The following is a 24,562-nucleotide window of genomic DNA, read 5'->3' on the forward strand; positions in this document are numbered from 1 at the left end:
ATGTGGAGAGTAAGACGCTGCAAGGGGTCAAAGATGAACTGGTCTTCGACACATCAGGGCAGTACCATCTGGAGAACACCACCCTGGACTACCAGAAACTCTCTGACAAGGAGATCCTGAGAGTCACTGGCCCACTTGGAGCTGACTTCACTGTGAAAGTAAGAGCTCAAATGCATCAGTCCCAGTGACCCCAGTTAAGATAGTTAATATTTTTTATATTTAACGATTATCACCTACTTAAACACACTGAGCATCTGACACGGCGGTGGTCGTGGAGGTCGTAAAGGTTTTACAGTCTTTAGCAGGCGAGCAGGATTTCGTACAAACTTAGTAGATACTACTCTTTCCCCTTACACGTTCATGTAACAAGCATACAGTCCTCTACCGCAGGGGTGTCGTCCCTCAAACGCCCAACCGATAATTATATAATAATAATAGGTTAATAATCTGGAGATACCCTTCCAAGACACATTCACAACAAGTTTGCTGAAAATCCTACATGCATTTAGTTACTTTGCTAGCGCGCACACACACACACACACACACACACACACACACACACACACACACACACACACACACACACACACACACACACACAGGGTCGGGGGGAGGTTGGTGTATATTGGACTTAAATTCTGCTCATACCTGCTGGATGTGTAAATAAGCAACAGTTTACTGTTTATGCTGCCCTAAAGTGGCCAGAAAATCAGTTATTGCAGGTTTAACATCATTTCTGGAAAGTTTTACGTGAACAATGTCATCAATTCAGCAACTGAAACCAGCAACCTTCAGACTGTTTCCTTATGGGCTTTGCTTGCAAATGATCCCAATCAGCTTCAGTCCACTCAATAACTGACATCACAGGGACATTTCTGTTTTCTTTTCCGCAGCTTAAACCAAAAACTGTAGTTTTTGCAACGCAAAGCTCTGAAAATGGTGTGGCCCCGGCCAAACTGTACTCTGATAAGTTTCCATGAACTCCCGCTGAACTCACTACGAGTCTTGCAGAGTTCAGAGGAGATTCGATTTCGGATGTTTAGATTTAAAGATATCAAATTGTATGTGTGCCCCACTTAAATATGAAATGCAAATGAGGGTCTAAGTATTTTTCGAAGCAGTGTGTCATGCAGTGATAACAATAGTAGCTCACAGAACTGGAGCTCCAAATCCAGTGGTTGACTTTAGATGTATTAATGCCAAAATAAATGTCTGACTGTCAGCTAATAGTTGATGAAACTTGGATTTGATTCACGATGCAACATCAAGCCTCAAAGAAATATTATCATAGGTCTGCTTATCAAATGTCACATTTTAGTTTTGTGTAATAACAATTCAGTCATTCAGTAGTGGAGCATAGGATCTTTTTCTGATACAATGCCATGACACAATGATTACAACATCGTTTTTGGCTCTGTCGCTCACACACACACACACACATTCTCAGACTGGGGCCAGAGAGTGGACATTAAAATGATACAGACCATGTACTGTGAAAACTTCCCCCTCATAAACACGAGTCAGGCTCGGACAGTAAATAAGTACTGGGGAGACAGAAATCTGAGAGGAAATATTGTGAATGTGTAATTTTCTAATCTGATGACAGTCAGCTCATGTTGCAGCGCTGGAAAAAAGTTTGGACAAATGGAAAATCACAGTAAAAAGCTCCCTGGCAGTATTTCCACTGTAAACACATGAATGTAACAACAAGGTCTTGTAGTAATAATCTGTCGTTGGGCTGCTCTTCAATATGTTTGAGGTGTGAGGGTAGAAGAAAAAAAAATGTTTATGAAACAAAATATCTTCTGTTTTCATTATTTCAGTAAATGCTCGTCCAGGAAATTATTAATCACTACGTCCATCCAGCAGCTGTTTGACCTTTGAATGAGCAGAAATGAACGTATCCGGTTACTCCGCATCAAATTCTTCCGATGTCTCTGAGTGGAAAAAGAACATCTCTCCATAGACTCCAGTCTGTTTCAGTCATCCGCTGGTTTTGTTAAAGCTTTTTACTTTCCTCCGCCTCAGCCCTTTTCCCTCCAGTCTCACGTCTTGACCAATTTTTTTTTTGCGAGGGCTTTTGACATTGACTGAAGAATAACCAGCAGCAGTTGTTTGAGTAGAGGAGAGAAACCAGTCCTCTTCTTTATTAAAAAATGGTGTGAAAACATCTTCAATGTCTTTTTTTGAATCATACATTTTTCCTTTATTTAAAGCAACACAAAAATCGTAAAAAAAAATCACTAGGAACAACTGATGGCTTTCAGATTTTATTGGACTTTAACTATTAATTTTCAATTTATTTTATGTCAATCAACTAATGTATTAGTTGACTAATCATTGTGGCGCAATGATGTTTGCCTAAAATAGCTCAAAATATTGCTTAAATTGTGATGCCCTGAACACTGTTGTTGTAGGTCCAGTTGACCAGTGGAGCAGACAGCGTGGTCCAGTACATCTACTACCAGCCGATCATCCACCGCTGGAGAGAGACCGACTTTTTCCCCTGCTCCGTCACATGTGGTGGAGGTAGGCCCACAGTTGAACTGCTGGCATCAAAACTTTAAAACTTAAAGTCATTTTAATCAGTTGCAGATTTGCAAAACGTACATGCTTTGATATCTTCTGGCCTTGATAACTGTAATGCACTTAACTTGTCTTCTGTTAATCTAAACTGCTGCTGCCCAGCTTGTTGCTGGGACAAAACAGCATGACCATGTCACCCCTGTGCTTGCCTTGATTGCCTATTGATTTTTAAATTCTACTTTTAAGGTCATAAATAAACTTTTAAGTAAATATAAATAAACTGTTGGGATATGTGACTTTTCCTCCTCTGTAGGTTACCAGCTCACCTCGGCAGAGTGCTTTGACCTACGCAGCGGCCGAGTGGTTGTGGATCAGTACTGCCATTATTACCCAGAGAACATCAAACCCAAACCCAAACTGCAGGAATGCAACATGGAGCCTTGCCTGGCCAGGTTAGAGAGCAAAGGTACAGACATCCATGTCAAAGATCTGTCGGTTGCAAACCTAATTTCTTCAAATTTGATTCTACCTTTTAGTGATGGGTACAAGCAAATTATGCCGTATGACCTCTACCACCCACTGCCCCGGTATGTACTCAACTCCTGTACGATGAATTCCCATCTCCCAGCATGCATCAATCTCTTCATGACATGTTCACTTTTTACAACGTCAGATGGGAGAGCAGTCCCTGGACCGCCTGCTCCACTTCGTGCGGCGGGGGCATCCAGAGTCGCTCAGTGTCCTGTGTAGAGGAAGACATGCAGGGAATCGTCACTCTCACCGAGGAGTGGAAGTGCCTCTACTCCCCGAAAACGGCCATCCTGCAGCCCTGCAACACCTACGACTGCCCCACCTGGCTGGCACAGGAGTGGTCACCCGTAGGTCCCTCTGTTTTAGAATATTTTTTTCACATGCCTGGGCTTTTATAAGTTGCTGTAGAGCATCACAAGTTGCTGTAGAGCATCACAAAAGCTGTGTCAATTCAGGGGCTGCATGCTTCAGAGGACACGGCCTACCTGGCATCTCCAGCTCGCCCGCCTTTATTGCTGTTACCAATCAACAGAGGTGAATTTGGATACGCCGAGAAAGTTTCAATGCCACTTGTTTTTTTTAAACATGCGCACCGTTAGCTGTGTGGTCTTAATTTCTCGGGGATGGAAGGAACTGTTTGTCGGCTGCATTTGGACGAGCCTTCAAAATTGGACAGCCTAGTCACGCTGCTGTGACGCAATAGGTCTTCTAATGCGGCCTCCGAAGGATGCAGCCCTTGAAGTTCAGCGAAAAATGCCCCCTAACCAAAAGTAAAGAGATGTTTTTTTGTAATCTGGGGCTGTTTCCACCTGGAACGTCTGCAGGTCGCTAAATCGGGTCTCAATTAACCTCTGAGGTTAGAATACATATACTGTATATACCAAATACACTTTTGAGAAAGGCATACCTGTGATTTTCTCAGCTCTTCAGATGTCGAGCAGCATCCTCAACGCGCTCGAACCTCCTGCAGCTGCAAAGTTAAAACACGCCTCGCTGTGTGATTAAGAGAAGCACTGCTAACACCACCAGGAGTGTCCTTCACCCTTCTCCTTTGAATGCACCGTCCAAAACATACAAAGCTTTAATAAAGGCCCTTAAGTCAAGTTGCACGCATGGAGTTCTTAAACTTTCTGTGGGCCATTCACATCCAGGCTATTAGGATGGTGCACGTGCATCAATCTGACCTTCCTAGTTCGTTTACACATGTAATGGAGTCTCATTCACCATAAAAGCCCCTCTGGACTTCCTCATGGGGATTTTTTAACCTCAGCACTCATACAGGCATAAGTAGAGGCACGGGGAGTCAGATTTGCAGCCTCCTAAAAACCTGGGATGCTGTTTACCCAGCACATTCTTCCTCTGCGTTTTAAATGCTTGTTTTGGCAGAGGGTGGACAAAGTGGACTCCTGAGCAGTGAGCTTTGGAAAGTCTCTTTATTTAAGTTAAAAGCTAAGGGCTTTCTGAAGTGAAGTGGTCATAGGATCAGGCATCAACATGTTAACCTGTCTGCGTACGGCAATTATCATCAGTGCCTAGGTTTTTAATTGATTATGTCGGCTGTCGTCATCAGTGCACGGTGACCTGTGGACAGGGTCTGCGCTACAGAGTGGTGCTATGCATCGATCACAGGGGGCTCCACGCCGGAGGCTGCAACCCCACCACCAAACCCCACATCAAGGAGGAGTGCCTGGTGACCGTGCCCTGCTACAAGTCCATGGGTAAGCCGTTTTGGTCACGTCCGAACCTCTAAACTTTGCTGATTTGTGAAATAAAGTTGTATTTCCATTGTCTTTTCTGGGTCATTTGCTCCAGATACGCTCCCAGTTGAGGCGAAACCTGTGTGGCATAAGCAGGCGATAGAGCTGGAGGAGGAGATCACAGTGACGGAGGATCCAACGTAAGTACCAGCCTCATACACACGTGTTGATGACATCCCCAACTTTTCTCATCCCTGTTTTTCCATTCATTGTGTCCAATACCTGTAAGAAGGAATTACATGTCAAGCTTTTATAATAATAATTTGATAATAAATAATCCAGTTTTTATGCTTCCACACTGGTGTCAGCCAGTGGCCGGATGTTTTTGGCTTGTCCGTCCATCCCATTCTTGTGACAAAAAATTTCAAATGTTCAAGTTTACTGTTACCTTACAAAAAGCGTTTGTGGCCTTGTGAACACAACATCTCAGGAACAGCTTGAGGGATTTTCTACAAAGTTGGTCCAAACGTTCACTTGGACTCAAAGATGAATTATGGTGCTCGGGGGTCAAAGGTCAAGTTCACAGTGACCTCATGTTCTTGTGAATGATCAGGAGCACCTATTTAGAATTGCATAACATCTGGCACGAACATTCACTTGGACTTCAGGATGACCTAATTAGAATTTGGTGGTGAAAGGTCACTTTGACCCCTCAAAACCCTCTTGGCTAGTGAACGCATTATCTTACGGATGCAGGGAGATAATCCTTTCAAATTTGGCACAAATGTTCACCTCCACTCGTGGATGAACTGATTTTAGATTTGGGTCGTCAAAGATCAAGGTCACGTTTGCCTCACAAAACATGTTCTTGGCCTCTTGAACATGATGTCTCCAGTCTGAAGGGAATTCTTTTAATTTTGACCAATTCTCACTTAGACTTAAAGATGAACTGATTTGATTTCAGTGGTAAAAGGTCAAAGTGTAAAAAAATATATGTCGACTAAAACAACACTGGTTGGTGGAGGCATTCTACCACTGGGCAGTAATTCTAAAGTTATAGTGTGTGTTCAGTAATTCCAAACACACATACACACTTGTCACCCAGATCAAGTAGCCCGTGTGGAACCTCAGGTTACTGTCAGAGGTGCTAAACCTTTACAGGCCTCCTATGGTTCAACACCCAGAAAACCCGGGAGGAAAAAAAATCACAGCATTCATTTCCCCTTTTCAAAGAATTACTGTCGCTCTTCAGGGTAAAGAGGCAAAAGTCAGGTCCCAGGTACACTGTTTCAACAACAGTTTTCACAGTGCACAGTTCAAGAGTAACCTGGAGGTGAAATTGAAGGAGACAGGAGCCGGTGCTGCCAAGAAAACCGCGGCTGCATCGTGGTCGTGTTCATGTCAGGTGCCATTTTCGTCAGCTTCGCCGGCAAAATGAGCAGCTGTAGCTCCCCGTTTTTTTAATGTCGCCTTTCAAAACATGCACCGGTTTGTCTCATTTCAAACCTGTGCAAAGCAAATGATTGTGAGACGTGGTGGCGGAGCATCTTCAGAAGAAGAAGACAGAAGAATGCAGCCCTGCTGAAGACAGATGTTTGATGATACTTCAGTGAACATGTGCACTGTCAGATCTGAGTAATGAGTTTGTTGCATTAGGTTATTTAAGGTGAAAGGGGAACTGAATTTGAAAGAGGAAAAAAGCATCTTCTTGGAAACAATCAGACAGTTCAGTCACCAGCTACCAGCATTACCTCAGCAAGCCCTCAGATGTTCCAGATGTGCTTGTCCCACATATCAGTTGACTAATACAGGCTGTCCTCTCAAGACAGACAATGCTTGGACTCTACCCAGTGTCTTGCATGACTTGTATTAGGGACCATGTTTGCCAGTTCAAAAACATCTGTTGCTTTGACTTGTCTTTGGAGCGCGAGGTGGGACGAGAAAGAGAGCGAAACGCCAAACATGCGGGTTTGCTCGAATGCAGAAAAAACAACATGTCTGTCCTCCAATAGCACATAAGTATCTGTGTATAATACACGGGTCATTCACAAGCCAACAACAATATCTGCCTACCATATGGGGCCAGGTTACGGATGTGAGAGGAAGGAGGAGGAAATTCCTGTGTCAGACTTATTGCACTTCCATTGCCAGAACTTATGGCTGCCCTCAACCACCACTGAGCAACTGCTTGAAAAATTAAACCCATATATGCTCCACGGCTTTGCCAAGTGTTTTTTTTTGTTCACATTACCTCTGCCATGAATAAATAAAATATTTCCGTTGATGGAAATTTAATTGATATGATTACAACAGAGCTTTGGCAGATATTACAAAAAAAAAATGTTGCGTTGCATTGTTTCCTTCCATGAATGAAATCAAGATTGTTTTTGAACTGACAGATGTACTTTAACTACGCATGAAGATAAACATTTCTGCGGGTTCGCCTGTTGACTTCGTTGTTCCTGTTCCAAGGTCTAACTGCCGGTGATTCATTTGTTTGTCCAAAACACGGCGAGTCCTTCGGCTCTCGTAAAAAGGGCCGAGTCGTGCTGTAATTATGAGCTCTTTATTGAGGCGTCTTACAAAACAGCGGGGTGCTCTTGTGTTGTGGTCACGCTGCGCAGCCAAGGAAAAATGCTGCTCGTTGGTTACCTCTAAGGTTTACATGTACACTGAAAGCAGCTGTACGACACTGATGTGGTACTTTTATTAAGTGCAGTCACTTACTGGAACATTTGGACTCCGGTAAAGATGGTTGACACATTCAGCTGCACAGAAGAAAGGTAGAATATAAAGGAGCATAACTCTTAGTGTAAATGATGGAGAGTTGGAAATTGTGAATTTCTTGATTCCCATTGTTCAGCTCTGCTCAACCAGATCCACACTCACTGACTATAAGAGACACAAGCATCTCTCTGTGTCTCAAAACCAGTAAGTGATTGGCAGGGGGATGACGGGGGCAATACCCCCTTTAAACTAACATGACCAACAACATAACATAACATGATCAGTGTGCATTCACACAACAAGCATTTTGAACCATCTCCGAAAAACCGCAGATTTTCATGAAAATCTCGTTAATTCAGAAAACAGAGCAGATGTTCTTTTCTCAAGTTAATGCAATACACTTCCATAGATTTGTTTAGTTTTCTACGAAACTAGAATTACACAACAATTCTTTTTTGACTGGTGGCTCTGGCTTCCTCCCACAATCCAAAGGTTAAATGGAGACTCTATAATTGCCTGTAGGTGTGAATGTGAATAGTTGTTTGCCTCTGTATCTTGGCACTGTGATGGACTGGCGACCTGTCCAGAGTGTGCCCCCGCATTTCAGCCAATAGCTGGGCCCCAGTCTCCATGTGACCCTCAAAGGATAAGGGGAATAGAAAATGGATGGATGCATATATTAATGGCTCAGCAACCTTTCATCTGCATCAGAATTATCATAATATCATGTGGACTTTTTCCATCAGCAGGGCACTTTAGTAAGATACTGATTTGCACAGTACCAAGGGTTATTCAGCAGAATCAATTCAGCTTGTGGAGTATTTGGTCTTAAACATTCCTTTGTACATGTATGTATTTAAAAATAGATATATGTATATTTTAAATTATCTTAACCAAACAGAAGCAAATGACGCACGCTCAGCCCTGAACAGGGCCGCTGCTGTAGTGTAGTAAACATCAGGGCTGCCCTCTAACACCCTCACTCATCCACACGTGTTCTGCTGCCCTTGGCCCAAAATGTCTTTGGTCAGCTGTTAAACATGCTGGTGGATCTGCACCAGTGTGGGCAACCATCTATTCAAAGCCATTCAGACTTAAGCATGAATGACGGATAAATATTTTAAGAGTATCTGGTGCACGTCGTGTTACAAATCTTCTTTGTATTTCAGTATTTTCGCATGAGAATTCCTTGAGTGCTCCATCATTGCGTGAGCAGTTAATGAACTAAAGAATGGCATCAAACAGCCGCTGTGATCTCCTCAAACACCAGTTCTACACATCATTCAACCATAATGGAAATTCTGGAGAACACGGCGTGACATCGACTTCCCTCCTCCTTGATCCTTCAAAGAACTGAGCATTTTTCTTGTGATTTTTTTTATTTTTTAGATATGCATTCCCGAGACAGTTAGAATCCCACTGAGAGTGTCAATTAAATCTGAAGATAAAGTCGGATTTTATATGTCTCTCCCTCTCACACGTTTGGGGTTTATTATTCTTTTGCGCTCTGCCAAAGGGTGACAGTTCTCAGGCTCTGGGTCTTAATTCTCACCCAACCTTGACGAGCCCTCGGGCGTTCATGAGCACCAGTGATCTTCAAGTATTTCCCTCACTGATCCGTCCTTTAAGACGAGAGAAGGATGCGCACGAAAGCTGTTTATCCAAGAACGGCTGATCCTAAGTCCTCACAGCTGTTTAATTAACCGCAGCAGGCTGAAAACAAAATCCTGAGTGAGTTTATGAACTTAGGAGATGACTGAATTTTATATATGGGGCAATACTTCCTGAATGAACAGCATGCTGTTTGTTTTCATATGTCTGTGATGGATCGTGCTCTGTTTTGCTTTCTCAAACAACTCGCCTCGTATTCCTCAGCTTCATCCCCGCTCCCTGGCAGCCCTGCAGCAGGACATGCGGCGCCGGAACCCAGCGACGCGCCGTCAAGTGCCAGGTGCTGCTCTCCTTCTCCCAGACTGTGGCGGACCTGCCAGATGACGAGTGCGAGGGGCCCAAACCTGCGGCGAGCCAGCCCTGCTACCGTAACCCCTGCTCTGGTGTCGCGGGCCAAGGAAAAGAAAGGGAAGGGGAGGAAGAGGAGGAGGAGGAGGAGGAGGAGAAACCTGAAAGAGAGGAATTGCACGACTGGGAATATGAAGGATTTACGGAGTGCTCGGAGAGTTGTGGGGGAGGTATGGATCGTTACTGCCGTCTTTAATGAGTAAAGAAAGAGAACTGCATGCTTCTCTGAGGTCGTGCTAAGACAAAGTGATTTTAGCTAAATGTCAACATCATTATGCTAAAACAGTTACAAGTTAGCATCAAATTTCATTGCTACCCATCCAAAATGTTTTGAAATATTTGAAACTGGGCCTAAGTAGTGGACAACCAGCAACAACAGACTGATATTGCCATCACTAGAGGCCTAGGGCTAGGGTGCAACCAAACACATTGTCTAATGGCACTCAGTCGAGAGCAAACCTCATCCAAGGCCCAACAAACCCCTTAAATTCAGACAAGCTGCACCAAATTGCACTCACTCATAAATATCGGTCCCCTGAACATGCCTGACTTATTCTCTGAGAAAACAATGAATGGATGTTGAAAATGTTTCAATTTGAATGGTTAAAAACGTCCTGGATCTGCCTCCTGATCCGGTTCCGCATCAAAATTAAATGGATTCTTCCCTGAGTCCACAAAATGTCATGGAAATTAAACAAATGCAGATAAACATAACCTCCTTTGCAGAGTTTATTAATCAAAGGGATCTTACATTAAACCGACATTTTATTGTTTCTCATTGTAGCGGTGGAATAAAATAGTTTGATTAAAATAAAAAACTGAGTAGTCCAACAGTTATATCAGAAAAGAAAGAAGTCTTTATATTCGTAATAGTTCAATCCAGTTCCATGTAGTTTTTAAATGAACAAATGTACTCCACTTCAGGACTTCCTGGTTATCCAACAAATCCAAAACTCAAAACATGGAAGTCCTCCCAACCACAGTTCAGTTCACTCACACACAAAAATCCACAAGCCCCAAAAGCTTTGCTCCAGAAGGGGAAACAAAATAAATGGAAAAGATGTATATTATAGCTCATCCTTATTATTACATTATTGTAAATATGACCAAATACTGTAATTTCTTCATTTTTCACTGACCTCCACACACCCATCAGTGATATGGATATAATATACTCCCTCGTGGGAAATCCAACCCTGCTACGTCCTGTAATGATGTGTAGGCGAGAAAAAGAAAAAGAAGATTGACCTCCACTTCCCAAACCTACTCAGCCTTCACCTAAACCAACCCCTTCTTGACTAGAGCTGTGGGCGATGTGTATTCTGAATCAAAGGGTGTGGATACCCCAACCAAGCCCATGGGGACCCGATGAGTCACGTTCGGACGTTTCGAAATGATACTTGGGTTTGGGTCAGGTTCGATCACGTTGGCTGGGCGATCTACTTGGTTTTGTACGCTACTGTGCCTGTAATTGGGCAACACAAAAAAACAGAATGCCTGTCGGGTTTGGGTCGAACTTGCCTAATTTCCAGGCTTTGTCAGGTTCGGACAGAAAATTCTACTTTGAATGCATGTATCCGTTATTGGGTTTGATTCACAGGTTGAAACTCGATCAAACTGCTTTATCATATACAAACTAAAAATCTATGTCTTAGATTAAATTCAGAATACATCCTAAAAGTAAAACATCACTCTCTTACTCTCATTGCATTTGTCCCAGTTGTTATTTCAAAAAGAATGTGTAGAGTCACAGCAGTGACCATCGACATTATGTCAGCGGATGACTAAAGCGCTGCCATTATGGGCTTTGAAGTGAGTTATGTGATGTTAGATGATAATAGACAGAACACCACATATTTAACCCTAAAGGTCGTACGTCGCCGACTCTCACAGCAGCGGCAGACGGAGACAGCTTTCCTAAACATTCTGCCAACATTCGTCAGAGCCCACTTTAATCTCCCGACCTCCACATCCAAACACATGCCCGCGTTGTGCGTTTGTGTGTTACTGTCTGCCTGAGAGTGTGCATGTGTAACTTAACTTTTGCACATGGGTGTGGGCCGTTGTCAGTGTCTGTGTATGCGCGCTCGCCCAAACCCAACAAACTCCCATCCAGGGATGATTACAGACCGGTATCGGATGTCACGCACACACCCTGAGGGCTGCGCTCCTGTGGACCATCACACCACTGTGGCGTTTGAAGTGCCTGCCTCACTGTTATTGTCCCCAACATTAGAAGCAGATTTCAAGATTCATATTACGCTGCTTTTAACATGACCTGCCATCACACCCTCTAAGTTTATCCACAGTTCAGTGTAGCGGGCAGTCGTGCTGTTTTGATATTCATCGTGCCCCATTAGATACAACCGCTGTTTGCTTTCATTGTGAGGCCTAATATCTGGGCTGCTTCAGCACAGTGTCTGCTTGCAATATTCTGTGCTCCATGTGCGTGTGAATGTGATAATATGTGAGCGTGTGATGCTTAACAAGAACAGTATGTGTTTGCATTCTTGCGACTCATCGTAAGAATAAATGGGACAGCGAGCATTGGGATAATCACTTTTAAAACTTGAAAACGCTTTTTTAATGAACCCTGCGTAATAGCTCTTGTTTGGTCATCTGCTTTGGGGCTGTCTAATTCCAGGTGTGCAGGAGGCTGTGGTGATCTGTCTGAACAAGCAGACCAGGGAGGCAGCAGACCAGAGGCTGTGCGTGAGCTCCCGTCGGCCCCCGCAACTCCTGCAGGACTGCAGGACTCAGCCCTGCCCGCCCAGGTATGGCACAACAGACCCACATTATTATCAGATGCACATTGTTTAGAAAGGTGTGTGCATTAATATAAAAATAGACTTGATGGATGGATGCAGTACAAACAAAGAGGAAATTAGTTTTTTGGGAAAGCAATTTCCCTACATTTAAATTGGCAAAATTAATTAAAACCAGGTTCTAAAACCTGGCTGTGCTCTATTAGTTTTCCAAGAATGGAACCCAACAAAATATGAGAAGCAGGGACAATCACGTACCCTGTGTCCGACGCCTGCAACTACTTATCTCCGAGACTATCAAAAACCCCACACGTCCCTCTGGTTCAATCAATGAATCTCTCCTAATCACTGGTTCTGTACAAAAGAGATTGAAGTGCTTCTTATCAGCAACACTCCCCCTTGTAGCTAAAAAAAACACTTGTGCCAATTAAGTCACAGTTCAGACCACTTCAGTCGGAGTGTCACTGAGGCAGAGTGGCAGAGACTGATGGTTGTCGCGGACGGCAGGAAATGAAGCCAGTGGAACCTGGTCCCAATCAGACACAGGAGGGGATCAGATGTCGATGTGTTATTGACTTTGGAGGAACTGAAAAATGAAAAAGGCCTGCTACTGCTGTTCTTTGCTGTACTGTACTACACTTAGATTCTTTATTTTTTTACTCACAGCATGATGATAAGTGATCACACATTATAGTGACAAAATCACTATCTTGGGAGAGTGAATACTTTAATTGAACTCAAGCCCATCTGCACATAATATTGTGAGATATCTTGTGCCAATGATGAAGCAGGAAAGAAAGCCGTTTCTAAATCTAACATGGTTAAGACTCATGAATGCTGCTTTTAGATACCTACGACCAGGCATCCTATACATTGGCATGGTTGTTAGGCAAAACAACCACCAGAGGGCAGTGCCAGGGCAAGAATTTCTGATAATGTGATAATGTGTCTCTTGAGAAAGAGGCAAAAGTGGCTGTTTGCATAGGTGAAGTAACATCATATAGAGTCTCTCCTAGAACATAAGTCACTCATCCAAAAAGTTCTGCCACCGTTGAAATGTCCTCGTGTCTTATGGTTGTCTTAGTTTAACTATTGGCTGCACGCCGCCCCCCCCCGTCGAAATATTATTAAAATGGCTGGCTTGTCACTATTCTCCTCTTAAAATGTTACTCTAGAAAATTAATTCAAAAACATTAGTTAAATCGAATTAAATTTTTTATTGATTAATTGATTTGTTTGATAAACTTCTTTGCCTCGCAGTTACAGCCTCTTGCCTGTAGTGGTGCTGCAACCCCCTCAGCACTCCTTTCAGTGTCCCTGGACCTTTAACCAATGTTTTGTTCTCTTTTTTTATACCCATCATCCAATGAAAATCAATTTGGAATACAGTGGTTGTGCAATCTTGGAATTCCACATGTGACCTTGCAAATATTAACCTCTTTTTGTTGACCAAACTCAGAGCACTCATCATAATTAAATACCAGAATATTTAAACAGCGTAATGGCTTGTTGTTTGAAACATCTTAACTGTGGCTGAACGCTGAGGGGATTTCGCGGTAAGCCATACATTTCAAGTTAAGACCGCGCACGGTATTCCACCATTCACTCTCGTCAGGAAACCCAGAGGCTTGCAGTCTGCCCTTGACTGTTTTTCCAGGCCTTGAGTCTTGTTTTTAGGCACAACAAACACTGCATTGGACTTGTTTCCTTTGGCCCTTCGCTCCCTCCCTGAGGCCTCCTCACCATCCCATATTAAGCTACACTCTTTGGATACTGTTCCCTCTGAAGGGAAAGATTTAGCTTTGGGTATAGCACAGCTCCAGAAGCTTCATTCCCAATCCACCCCAGTCCCTGGACCCTTGAGTCAATATGAATAGTTTTGAAATATCACCTAATCTGTCAAGCAAAGAATAAAATCTCCGCCATGTTGGCCAAAGCCTTTGGATGCCTTTAAAGTCATAGCGACCAGGTACTTTTGAAGATTGGAGTAAAAACACTAAAGTAAGTTTGATGCTGGATTGATCACCCTGGATAAAACCGTGTCGGACAATGACATGAATATTGGCCGACATAGGTCACTGTGAAAATGTGGGTGATGGAGGAGTACCATAGGGATGTCTCAAATATCATTGAATTTGCCAGGATTTGGCTCAATGAATCACTCTTTTCCTTTTCACTCATTCACTTTTATGAATTTCACGTACACATTCATATGACTGTATGAGTGTCTTCTCCTGGGACCAAAAAAACCCCCATCAATACCTCTGACTACACTTCTCCTGACTACTCTCCTAGATATTGGAGAATGGGCTGCAGAGACATGGAGGATAATAGACAATGATTAATCAGAGACAGTAAAAGTTGAAAAATCTGTTAAGTCATGGTGCTTGACTTTTAAATTCAAATCTAACCCATGCATATAGCTTATAAGCAAATACAGGTCAAAATTTAAACATACAAACTATAACCTGGTGTTCAACTGATCCAATGAAATGTATTTGGCAATTCCTGAGCTGATATAGTTTAAAGTGTAACTTCGCTAACCAAGTGTCTCTCCCTGTAAATTCAAAAATACCTTTGGATTGCAGTGTAGGTAGGCAGGGCCGTCTACTTTTGATTATAGGGTGTTCCCTTTTTTAAAATACATATAAATGTCTGGATGTAGAAACGTTCCTATAGGGGTTGACTCTACATAAGCATTAACCCCTCAAGGTCCAAGACGGTTTGAAACCCATAAATGTAGAGTTTTTGTCAATTTGGATAGTAAATGTGATTGTAAAACCAGCATTATTGTATTTCATCAATTAACATTCATATGATTTAGTTAAAGCTCAGACACATGTAAGTTTGCATTATTTCTTTAATGATAAATATTGTCCTACAGGTGGGGAACAGGCGAGTGGAGTTCTTGCTCTGCGACCTGTGGGGTTGGTCTGATGACCCGCACTGTGGCTTGTACCCACCGTCCCTCTCGGGACAGCAACCGGACAGAGGTTTTGAGGGATGAAGACTGTCAAAATCCCAAGCCCAGGCCTGTCCAAGCCTGTAACCGCTTTGACTGTCCTCCTATGTGGGACACCTACGACTGGGGACAGGTAAAAGGAAGATCACCGACATTAAATGGCCAACCCAGTATTTAATCTGATGCATTTAGCACTCTAATATTTTCCTCTCTGCAGTGCTCCCAGAGCTGTGGCGGTGGAGTTAAAATGAGGAAGGTCCTGTGCAAGCAGCGGCTGGCAGATGGCAGCATCTTGGAGTTACCTGAAACTTTCTGCCCCTCCAGAAGCCCAGCAAGCCAGCAGCCCTGCGCCAAGCAAGAGTGTCCACCTCACTGGGTCACAACTGACTGGTCCCAGGTAAGCTCCCCTTAAAGCAACAACCTCCATTTTTTAACTGGTCAAAATGGTAGACTTTATTTAAAGATGGACATTGCAATGTTTCACCCCATTTTTTTTAAGCATCAAATAACTAATTAAATAAAACCAAAGTTATGGAAAAATGTGCACATCATACACCCATACTGGAACCAACCACCAGGTGGTGATCAAGACTCTTTGGCTTCACTTTTGGGGAGATGTCATGTCGTCCATCTTTCTATGGTCAAAATCAAAATATAAAGCCATATGTACAGTATATGCAGGGTCAAATTTTGTTCATGTTGTGAAATAACCTTTATTCGTCCAGTGTTCTGTGACCTGCGGAAATGGCATTCAGACTCTCCAGGCCATCTGCAGGAAACTCGGGGAGGATGGGCGATACTCGACCATAGACACTAAGAACTGCTCCCTCATTGGCCGACCGACCAGGATCCGACCGTGCTTGCTCAGGCTCTGTGAGAGTAAGAAACATTCTGTTTAATTGCATTAAATTTATTTGAACTGGTATCAGAAAGGAGGTTGACAGAAAGAGTTGATACTTAGCAAAAAACATACCATAGCTAAGCTGTCTCAAAGGAAATGAATGGAAAATCAAATAATTCATTCATTCACTTGTCATGTCAATTTCACCCCAGACCCTAGCAAGCCCGAGCCCACCATACTGACCCAGAAGAAGGTTTACATCCAGTGGAGGAAGGGCAAGAAGATACACTTGGTAGTGGGAGGCCACGGCTACCTCCTGCCCTGGACAACTGTGGTCCTCCGCTGCCCGACACGCCACTTCCGCAAAGGCCACATTCGATGGCTGAAGGAAGGGAAACCCCTGGTCAGCCTCCCACACCTCTCCATAACACCACTGGGATACGTGAAGATTCACCAGGTCCGTGCGTCTGACGCTGGGATTTACACTTGCGCTGCAGGCCAAGCACAAGAACATTTTGTCCTCAAGATCATTGGCAGCAAAACTAAGCTCTCAGTTCCACAGTCATGGCTCCTCGCAGATGGACAACAAAAGCTAGCGCAGTCTGACGTGGCCTCAACAGGAGACAAATTTCAGCAGCAACCCATCTCCCTCAACCAATATGACAACATTGTTGAGCATTTGCTCGAACTCAAAGGCTCTGTCCAAGATGAGAAAGACACAACCGATAAACGACACTCCGGTGAAAAGCACAGGTCGACCCTGGAGGACGAGAGGGCCAGTGTGGAAGCTTCCAGCCCAGTCGTACTCATCGCTGACACACACAGGCTGGATGAGATCATGCACAGTCTCTCTGAAGGCCTAGGAGGATCACAAGGGGAACAACTCATCGCTCAGCTGCTCAGTGAGCTCACCATGACACAAGGTGAAACCAATGACTCTACTCTTCACCCTCCAGAGAGTGCAGAATTCTCAACGCAAGGACCGCCTCTTTACAAACCGAAAATCCACGCAACCAGGCCAAGAAACCCGGTAATAATCCAACGGCCCAGGAAGGTTGGAGTCATACCGTTGCCTGAAATAATAGTTCATGTAGGAGTGCCAGTTATCCTGCAGAAACCAGTTGCTAGTTTGGAGTTGAGATGTGAGGCACTGGGTAGTCCTGAACCATCCCGAACGTGGACAAAGAATGGAAAAGAGTTGCTCTACAATAGCAGGTTAGAACTACCCCTACAGCTTTTGTTGTAAACACGTAGCTGATTGTTCTTTCACAGAACTGTCTCAGATTGATAGTCTTTTTGTCTTTGTGTTGGCAGAGTAGGCCTGTTGCCCACTGGTTCACTTCGGATTCAGTCTCCAAGCAAAGCGGATGAGGGTTTGTACACGTGCACCGCCAGGAACCATCTTGGGTCTACATCTCTTTCGTCTTGGCTTCAGATCACAGGTGAGATAGATGAACGTGCTACCTTGTAAATATGTTGGAATAAAGTCTTGTTCTAGCAAGACGATGATTGATTTTAACCTTGAGTGGTTTCATTAAGTCATAATGTGTGAATAATGATTGTCCAAATGTTCCGGACTTCATTACATCCACCAAGGAGGTTATGTTTTCACCCCTGTCCATTTGTTTGTTGGTGGTTTTGTTTGTTTGTTTGTTTGTTTGTTTGTTTGTACTGAACAGATTCTTACGAAACTTAAGGGAAGGATTCAACATTTTCACTTTTTCCCTGGAACATTTAGGGAACTGATATCTATGAGCTTGTGAAATTTGATGCAGCTTGTTAGGACGTCTCATGAAGGGCTTCTGATTGGGTGGTTGAAGGGAGATGAGCTTTTATCCCGAGTTGAGATGGTGCAGGGGTCACTCACTGATCGCGCTCCTGAACTGACAGCGGAATGAGAGGAGGGGGAGAGGACATTTTTAACTCCTACGATTGAGGAGGCATGCGCAAGGAGGCAGACTTCCTGACTAAACTTTAGCTAGTTTTAATTTTTAGTCAACCTATCAAAGTTTTGAAAAATATGATCTGAAATGCAGTTCGACGTATATAGAACTTCGGTTAGGGTTGGAAGACACAGACCTAGCTGCTTGGTTCTGAACATGGTAGTCAGTTTCACTTTCTTGCTGAGAGTTAGAAGAGAAGATCAATATTACTATATCAATATTAGTCTGTATGTCAGAATATCTGTCTGTAATGAAGCTGGAGTCAGTCTGAGAAAAGGCTAAAAATTTTGAAAAATCCTGGACCCTGACCCATACGGCATCCTTCCACCAAGTTAGTTCTGTATAATCTTGCTCACAAACAAATGCACAGGGGTGACAACATACAGGTAATCCAAAAATATGTTTATCACCTCTAAAGCTTCCTTCAAGTGTGATACAGCTTCAGTGATGATCATGAACATCTTCGCGACTTGAGAGAAAACTGTTTTTGTAGCTACACATACAAACAATAGTTGGTATTACCAAGACGTCAAGTTGAGTTTGCCTTAATAAACTTTCATGTAGTCCAGTTTACAGTAATTTGTGTTGTTCTTTTGTGGTTTGGGCTCAGAAATTCTGGGAAATCATTCTTTTCAGCTTAGAAACACACACGCACACACACACACACACACACAGTCAGCTCTTACATACTCATCCGGCTGAGTCACTGATGGGGAATGTGTGCAATGTGCCACGGCCTCGGTCACCTACGAGCTGCGCTGTGCTCTGTCTCCTCGGTGTGCGACAGGTCGCAACCCCTGTGCGTTCCCCATCAAAGCACCGCCACTGTGGGGTTTCCTGACACTGCAGCACTTTTCCTCCCCATACGACAACAATTAGAGGTTTCAGACAATGTTTCAAAGAGGATTAAGTCTGCACCCCGTTCGCCTGATCTATGTGGAAAGCATTTAAAGGCTGTAAAATGCTGATAAATGGCAAAGAAAAAGTTTGGAGCTGTTGAACTGACAGCAGCCGTAGATAAATGGAGACATGATAATATTTGACGGGAATTAACGGGAATAAACTGGACATTTTATGGGTAATTTATACTAACTGTATTTACCTTGTCATATACAGACATAAATATAAACATTTTGTTTTGTCATAAGCTGATTTGAGCCCTGAGGAAACTTTGAGCACTTGACTATATGCTTCTGCATCTTTGTGGCATTCTTAACATAGGTCTTTGCACAGTATTTGCAAATGTACACAGCCTTTCCTTCTATATTGGCTGGGGTGAAATGTCTCCACACATGAGATAGTGCAGGTGGCATTGTTCTGTAGAATAAGATGAGAAAAAAGCTTGTAAAAAACACTAATGCAATGCCAGAGATATAAATAGTTAGCTAAACAATTGGAATCGTCTTTAAAAATATTTTACAATTGATGGATAAATGAATAGAAATAGGTTAGATGAACAGATGAACAATTTCCCCAGTAATATCATCAAAACTTACCTGACTAGTCCTTGGGCTAATGCAGTAGTGTGGCCTCAATAGCCCTGCTGTAGTGTGCAGGATGCTGGGAATTATCTGTGCATGTGATGGAAGAATGCACTGTACATGGAAGAATGCACTGCGCATGTGATGGAGAAATGCACAGTGCAGGGTTGAAATTCAACGTGCAGCATGTGCTGCATTCCATACATCTTTAAAATAGAGTTTTGAATTATTTTTTTATTGCTCAGCGTTTAATTTGCGGTAACATTTTTTTTTCAAAATTCCCAAAATTCCCGAACTTAACTTCCCATGGAAAGTTTCCGGAAAGTTTCCGGAAATTTACCGGAAATTGTCCGCCCCTTTGCAACCCTAATAATCACTGCTGTTGAGTGTTTATAATGTTGATTTGATTAACATCATTTTTTTTTCAAATGGTTAAAATAGGATTCCATGGTAGAGCGGCCCACAGTCTATTGTTTGTCTCAGTCCCTCCTGACTCATCTCAGTCACAGGAGACAGATTCAGGAAGTGTGAAAAGACAAATAAAGAGCTGATCACGTGATTGGATCTCTAGGGAAAGATGTACAAGCTCTGTTGTCAGCAATATTTAATACACGTTTTAAAAAAGGCAATTATCCTCCCCTGTTTTTATTTCTGCTCGTATTCAAAGCCACACATATATTTTTCTTTGCTGTATTTTCAGGAAGCAAAGGAAGGAATTGTGGCCAAGGTAGCAGCATGGGAGCAAATGGCTCGATTTGCTCCGAGAGGAGTAACAGCAGCCAATCAGCAGAGCTGTGTCATGGTCAAAGCTGTCGCCCCAGGTATCTTGCTATGATGATTGTGCCAGAAAATTCTGAATATATATTTTACATACATTCCCAAATAGCTGCTTAGAATCCCTTAAAGGATTCCTTAAATGATTTCTCTGTGTTTCACAAAGGAAAAAACCAATGCTCGTGGCTAGGATTTAAAAAGTAAAAAAAAAACACACACAAAGCTTTTTCTACTAATCTTATTGTTCTCCTTTTCCTCTACAGTTGGATTAGGTGGCGAGTTGATCCTTGGTCCCTGTGTTCAGCCACTTGTGGAGGTGGGTCCCAGACCAGGAGTGTCCGCTGTATGAGGGGTCCTGAGGGAAGGTCCAGAGAGGTGGAGGGCCAGTCCTGCCTCGACACAGGCAGGAGACCCTCTGACAGCAGGCTATGTAACCTCCTGCCCTGTGCCGGATGGGCCACCACCTCTTGGGGGCCGGTGAGATTACTCATTACTGAGCAGACATTGATCGTGTCAAGGCTGTTTACATGTTCAAATGTGACACATAAAAATTCCTTTTCATTTAATTTGCAGTTGTTTTGTTAACAATCAAATAACTCATATCATTTGTCAGTTCTGTTTTCTAAATAATTCATGGGGAAGCACACTGCTATTCCTTCCTCATCTACCATGAGCCAAATATTGGTTGTATTTTCTATTAAACTTGACACACAATTATCAGGTGTATTATGAGAATTTCAGTCTGAAAATGTGAGTGCTTAGATTTTAAAACTACTTCTACTTAAAGGTAGGGTTGCGACGTTGTTTCTGAAACACTTTTTAGCCTATTTGTTGAAATGATGTTAGATGTTAGTGAGCGTGTCACAGAAAAGTCGTCCTCTAGCAGTTGTCAGGCAGTGGGCCTTCTTGTGTTTTGGGGGTGTAGCTTTGATGACCGATTGGAGGGGGTCAGATGTATCGGTTATATATTGGTATCTTTTCCAGCTTTTCCAGTTTTAACAACCCTAGCTTTACCAGTGCAAATAAATGCTCATGGGTTTTGGATTGAAATGGAAAATATACATACATATATATATATATATATTAAAAAAAAATGAACTTGATTTTAATAAAAAGTCGTCTTTCAGTGTCATGGTCAGTGTATAGGTCCCAGTCTGGCCACACAGCACCGCCATGTTTTCTGCCAAAACACAAATGGCACCAAAGTCCCGTACAGGATGTGCAGTGGACTTCACAGGTAAATGTAGACGCCATTAAGTGTTTGATGTTTGCTGTTGATGTCGAAATGGACAGTAAATGCAGTGATTGAACTCACCAGAGTTGTGTGTCTCATGTGTGCGTTTGTATTCTCAGGCCCAGCTCCCTGAAGAATTGCTCCACAGAGGGCTGCGCCCTCCACTGGCACGTCGGCCCGTGGACCCAGTGCACTGCCACCTGTGGAAGACACGGCTTCCAGTCGCGCCCGGTGACATGCGCGCACCGTCGAACCGGCAAGGCCACGCGGGAACATCACTGCATGTGGAGGCCTCGCCCACCCAGTTGGCAGCGGTGCAATATTTTGTCCTGCGGAAGAGGTGAGGAACAAATGATTTCACAAGTGTGAGTGAGAACAATTTTATTTAAGGGATTTTATGTTGCACAACATATACACACATATATTCATATATATGTATGTTTGTCTGTGTACCAGGTTGTTGCCGTGAGTCCCATTCTACGACATTCATAGCTTATTTCTGTGGTCTGCCATAAATGTCATTAAAAGAATAACTTGCATTCCCTTTCAGTTTCATCTTCTGATATTTCGAGGTATTTCCAAAGAGTCTGCTGGAATCTCAATGCAAAATGGGGGAATGGAATTTGACTTGCGGTACTGAAAAAAAAAACAGCAGCACACAAGACACAATGTACTGGTTACATAAATTAACCCACAGACCTCAATTTGCGAGGAAAAGAGTCCCTATGAAAACTATTTAGAGACTTGTGGAGTTGTTGTTATTTTTCTAAAGTTTTTCAGCCTTTTAAAAACCAGGCTTGAAATTCCACAAGCCTGGGTTGTATTTAGGTGCCAGATGTTTCAGAATTTCGAATTTCAACTCCTCTGCATAAAATTGAAAAGGTTTCTCTCAGAAGTATTTGCGGTTTTGATTCACTGACTAACCCGGGAGATTAATATGAATTCATAAACATTATGATTTATTGTAATAGCTAGATGATGCTGATTCCTCTCAGTGTGTGTTGTTAACTGTATCTGCCGTGTATTCCAGCAGGAGAGTGTCGAGACAGCACGAGGTACTGTGAGAAGGTTCAACAGCTGGAGCTCTGCCCACTGCCCCAGTTTAAGAGTCGCTGCTGCCACTCCTGCCGAAACACCTGAAACGCGGATGGGGGACGAGAGATGAGGGCTGTGGAAAACCTGAATTAGCCAGGGAACGACTCAACAGAGACTTGAACCCTCTACGCCCCATCCCAACGTCAAGTTCGATGAACAGTTTTGGATGCGGATACCTCCTTGTAGGGGAACGTTGGAGAGGCTGTGATCTATATTCGTCAAAAGATGCCATGTGTGGGTTTGAATTACAAAGTAATGTTTCGAGAGGAGTGACGTGTCTGAAAATGAAGGCTTCCGTTTTACTTCTTCCCTTTAAAATTCTGAGGTTCAACAGCTTTCCCAAGTGACGCAAAAGTCTTTGAAACACATTGTCATTGTGAGTCATAGAAACCTTGTGACGACTGCATGATTTCATACAGGGGAAGAGAGACGTTATCTGAGACCATCACTGATATGTGATGTTGTTCCCTGAAAATAGCAATAAAATAAGCATACAGTGCAGAAATTGGTCATCAAAAGACTTTTGAAATTGCCTGACAGCATACCCAGGGATTCCATGTAGACCCCTGAGTTTGTGATGACCACTGGAAAGTTGTGTGTTTGCCTTTATTGCAATGATTTTCAAAACAGTATTGTTTCATAGTTAAGATGCTAAATGAGCTTTCATTCATGCGGTGTGGGTATACTCTTGTTTAAAACCAAAATACAGCATAGTGCTGCATATAAACAATGGGAAATAGATAATGTGACTAAAAGCCTTGAAAGTGATAAATGGATATAGATCATGATCTGTGCTACCATTTTGGGTCATTTAGCACGCGTTGACAGCAGTGATTGGTCAAGTCGTTTAAAGAGGGAAAGAATTTGGATTGCAGATGTTTTCACTGCATAGTTTTGGCAGAATAGAAAGTAGGAACGCGATAAAAAGATTTCTCTTGAATGGGTTGCACTAATGGAGGTATGTGACTGAAGCCAGTCGGTTTATGGAAAAAGGAAATTTGCACTCGACTCATGCAGGTCTTTGTTGAGAACATGGCTTGTAGAGTTTCTTTTTAAATCTAGTTTGTGAGGTCAAATTGTTTATATATATATTTTTTTTCAGATTTATCTTGAAATGTCCCTTTAACCACTTTGCAACTCTGCAGCACATTTTAACGTGAGGTGAGTATAATTGCCCCCACTGCTATTTCATCATGTCCACCAAATTACATTTTTGCTCAAGTTTGACATTATAGGGGAAAATACAGTTAAATGTCTAAGTTATTTTACAACTCTGCTGCTTAGGAAAGATTAAAGTGTTAGTTGAACTTAAAATGTGTAAAATGACCTCCGTGTCACATTTGAATATTGGCTAAAACGGTTGGAATCATAATGTATCACAATTACATTTTTGTGATGGGTTTTTGCACTTTTTGATCTTATGCCCTGGTTTTCATTACGCTTCATCATCAAGTGCAACACAAACCACAGCAGGAGACTACTTCGCCTCTAATCGAGGTGTCATTGATCGATTTTACGAGATGAAAACATCTTTTACATGTTACTTATGCTCTTAAGTTATGTAGATATGTGTCTTGTCTTTTAACTATTTATTTTAATGTGTGTTCATGTGCATACTATTGTAAATAATTTACAGGGGTGGGTTTTTAAGTGTTCATTTCCTAACAGCTGATAGAATTCGATGTGCATGCAATGGGGACCCTCTGCTGGTGACTTGATGTGTTGCTCTCTGCTCATGCCTGGTTTATCATTAAATAAAACCAAATACATTCCATTCATAATCTGTGTTTTGTGATTATCTCTCCTGTTTTGGATATAAAACCCGACCGTATCATCAGAGCACAGTGCTCAGATTTGATCATGTTGGGAGACTGGGTTCACTGGTCAATTACAAACAAGTTGTGCAGTCGCTGACATGGCCCCTGCACCCTCCCCATGGGGAAAGTCCCAGAAAATATGGAAATCCA

The 24,562-nt window shown here is 42.8% G+C and overlaps 1 protein-coding gene across 5 annotated transcripts in view; it reads left to right on the forward strand.

The window, feature by feature from the left end:
- LOC117752234 (ADAMTS-like protein 1) overlaps window positions 1-24,376 on the forward strand; it is a 95,874-nt gene extending 71,498 nt beyond the window's left edge. For 2 of the 5 annotated variants that reach the window (XM_034569444.1, XM_034569448.1), the window contains 19 exons: window positions 1-158; window positions 2,418-2,529; window positions 2,840-2,978; window positions 3,063-3,113; window positions 3,200-3,404; window positions 4,628-4,775; window positions 4,870-4,954; window positions 9,357-9,670; window positions 12,145-12,274; window positions 15,150-15,360; window positions 15,445-15,624; window positions 15,953-16,106; window positions 16,281-17,283; window positions 17,383-17,510; window positions 20,193-20,313; window positions 20,530-20,743; window positions 21,394-21,503; window positions 21,620-21,840; window positions 22,531-24,376. In XM_034569444.1, the coding sequence (XP_034425335.1) occupies window positions 1-158; window positions 2,418-2,529; window positions 2,840-2,978; window positions 3,063-3,113; window positions 3,200-3,404; window positions 4,628-4,775; window positions 4,870-4,954; window positions 9,357-9,670; window positions 12,145-12,274; window positions 15,150-15,360; window positions 15,445-15,624; window positions 15,953-16,106; window positions 16,281-17,283; window positions 17,383-17,510; window positions 20,193-20,313; window positions 20,530-20,743; window positions 21,394-21,503; window positions 21,620-21,840; window positions 22,531-22,640 (3,794 nt within the window). In that variant the 3' untranslated portion in view covers window positions 22,641-24,376. Of the gene's footprint in view, window positions 159-2,417; window positions 2,530-2,839; window positions 2,979-3,062; window positions 3,114-3,199; window positions 3,405-4,627; window positions 4,776-4,869; window positions 4,959-9,356; window positions 9,671-12,144; window positions 12,275-15,149; window positions 15,361-15,444; window positions 15,625-15,952; window positions 16,107-16,280; window positions 17,284-17,382; window positions 17,511-20,192; window positions 20,314-20,529; window positions 20,744-21,393; window positions 21,504-21,619; window positions 21,866-22,530 lie in introns of those variants that run through there. The other 3 variants (XM_034569447.1, XM_034569446.1, XM_034569449.1) reach the window with 3 other exon arrangements.
- Window positions 24,377-24,562: the final 186 nt, after the last annotated feature.

This window comes from Hippoglossus hippoglossus, chromosome 18, assembly GCF_009819705.1.
Source record: "Hippoglossus hippoglossus isolate fHipHip1 chromosome 18, fHipHip1.pri, whole genome shotgun sequence".
Taxonomy (NCBI): domain Eukaryota; kingdom Metazoa; phylum Chordata; class Actinopteri; order Pleuronectiformes; family Pleuronectidae; genus Hippoglossus; species Hippoglossus hippoglossus.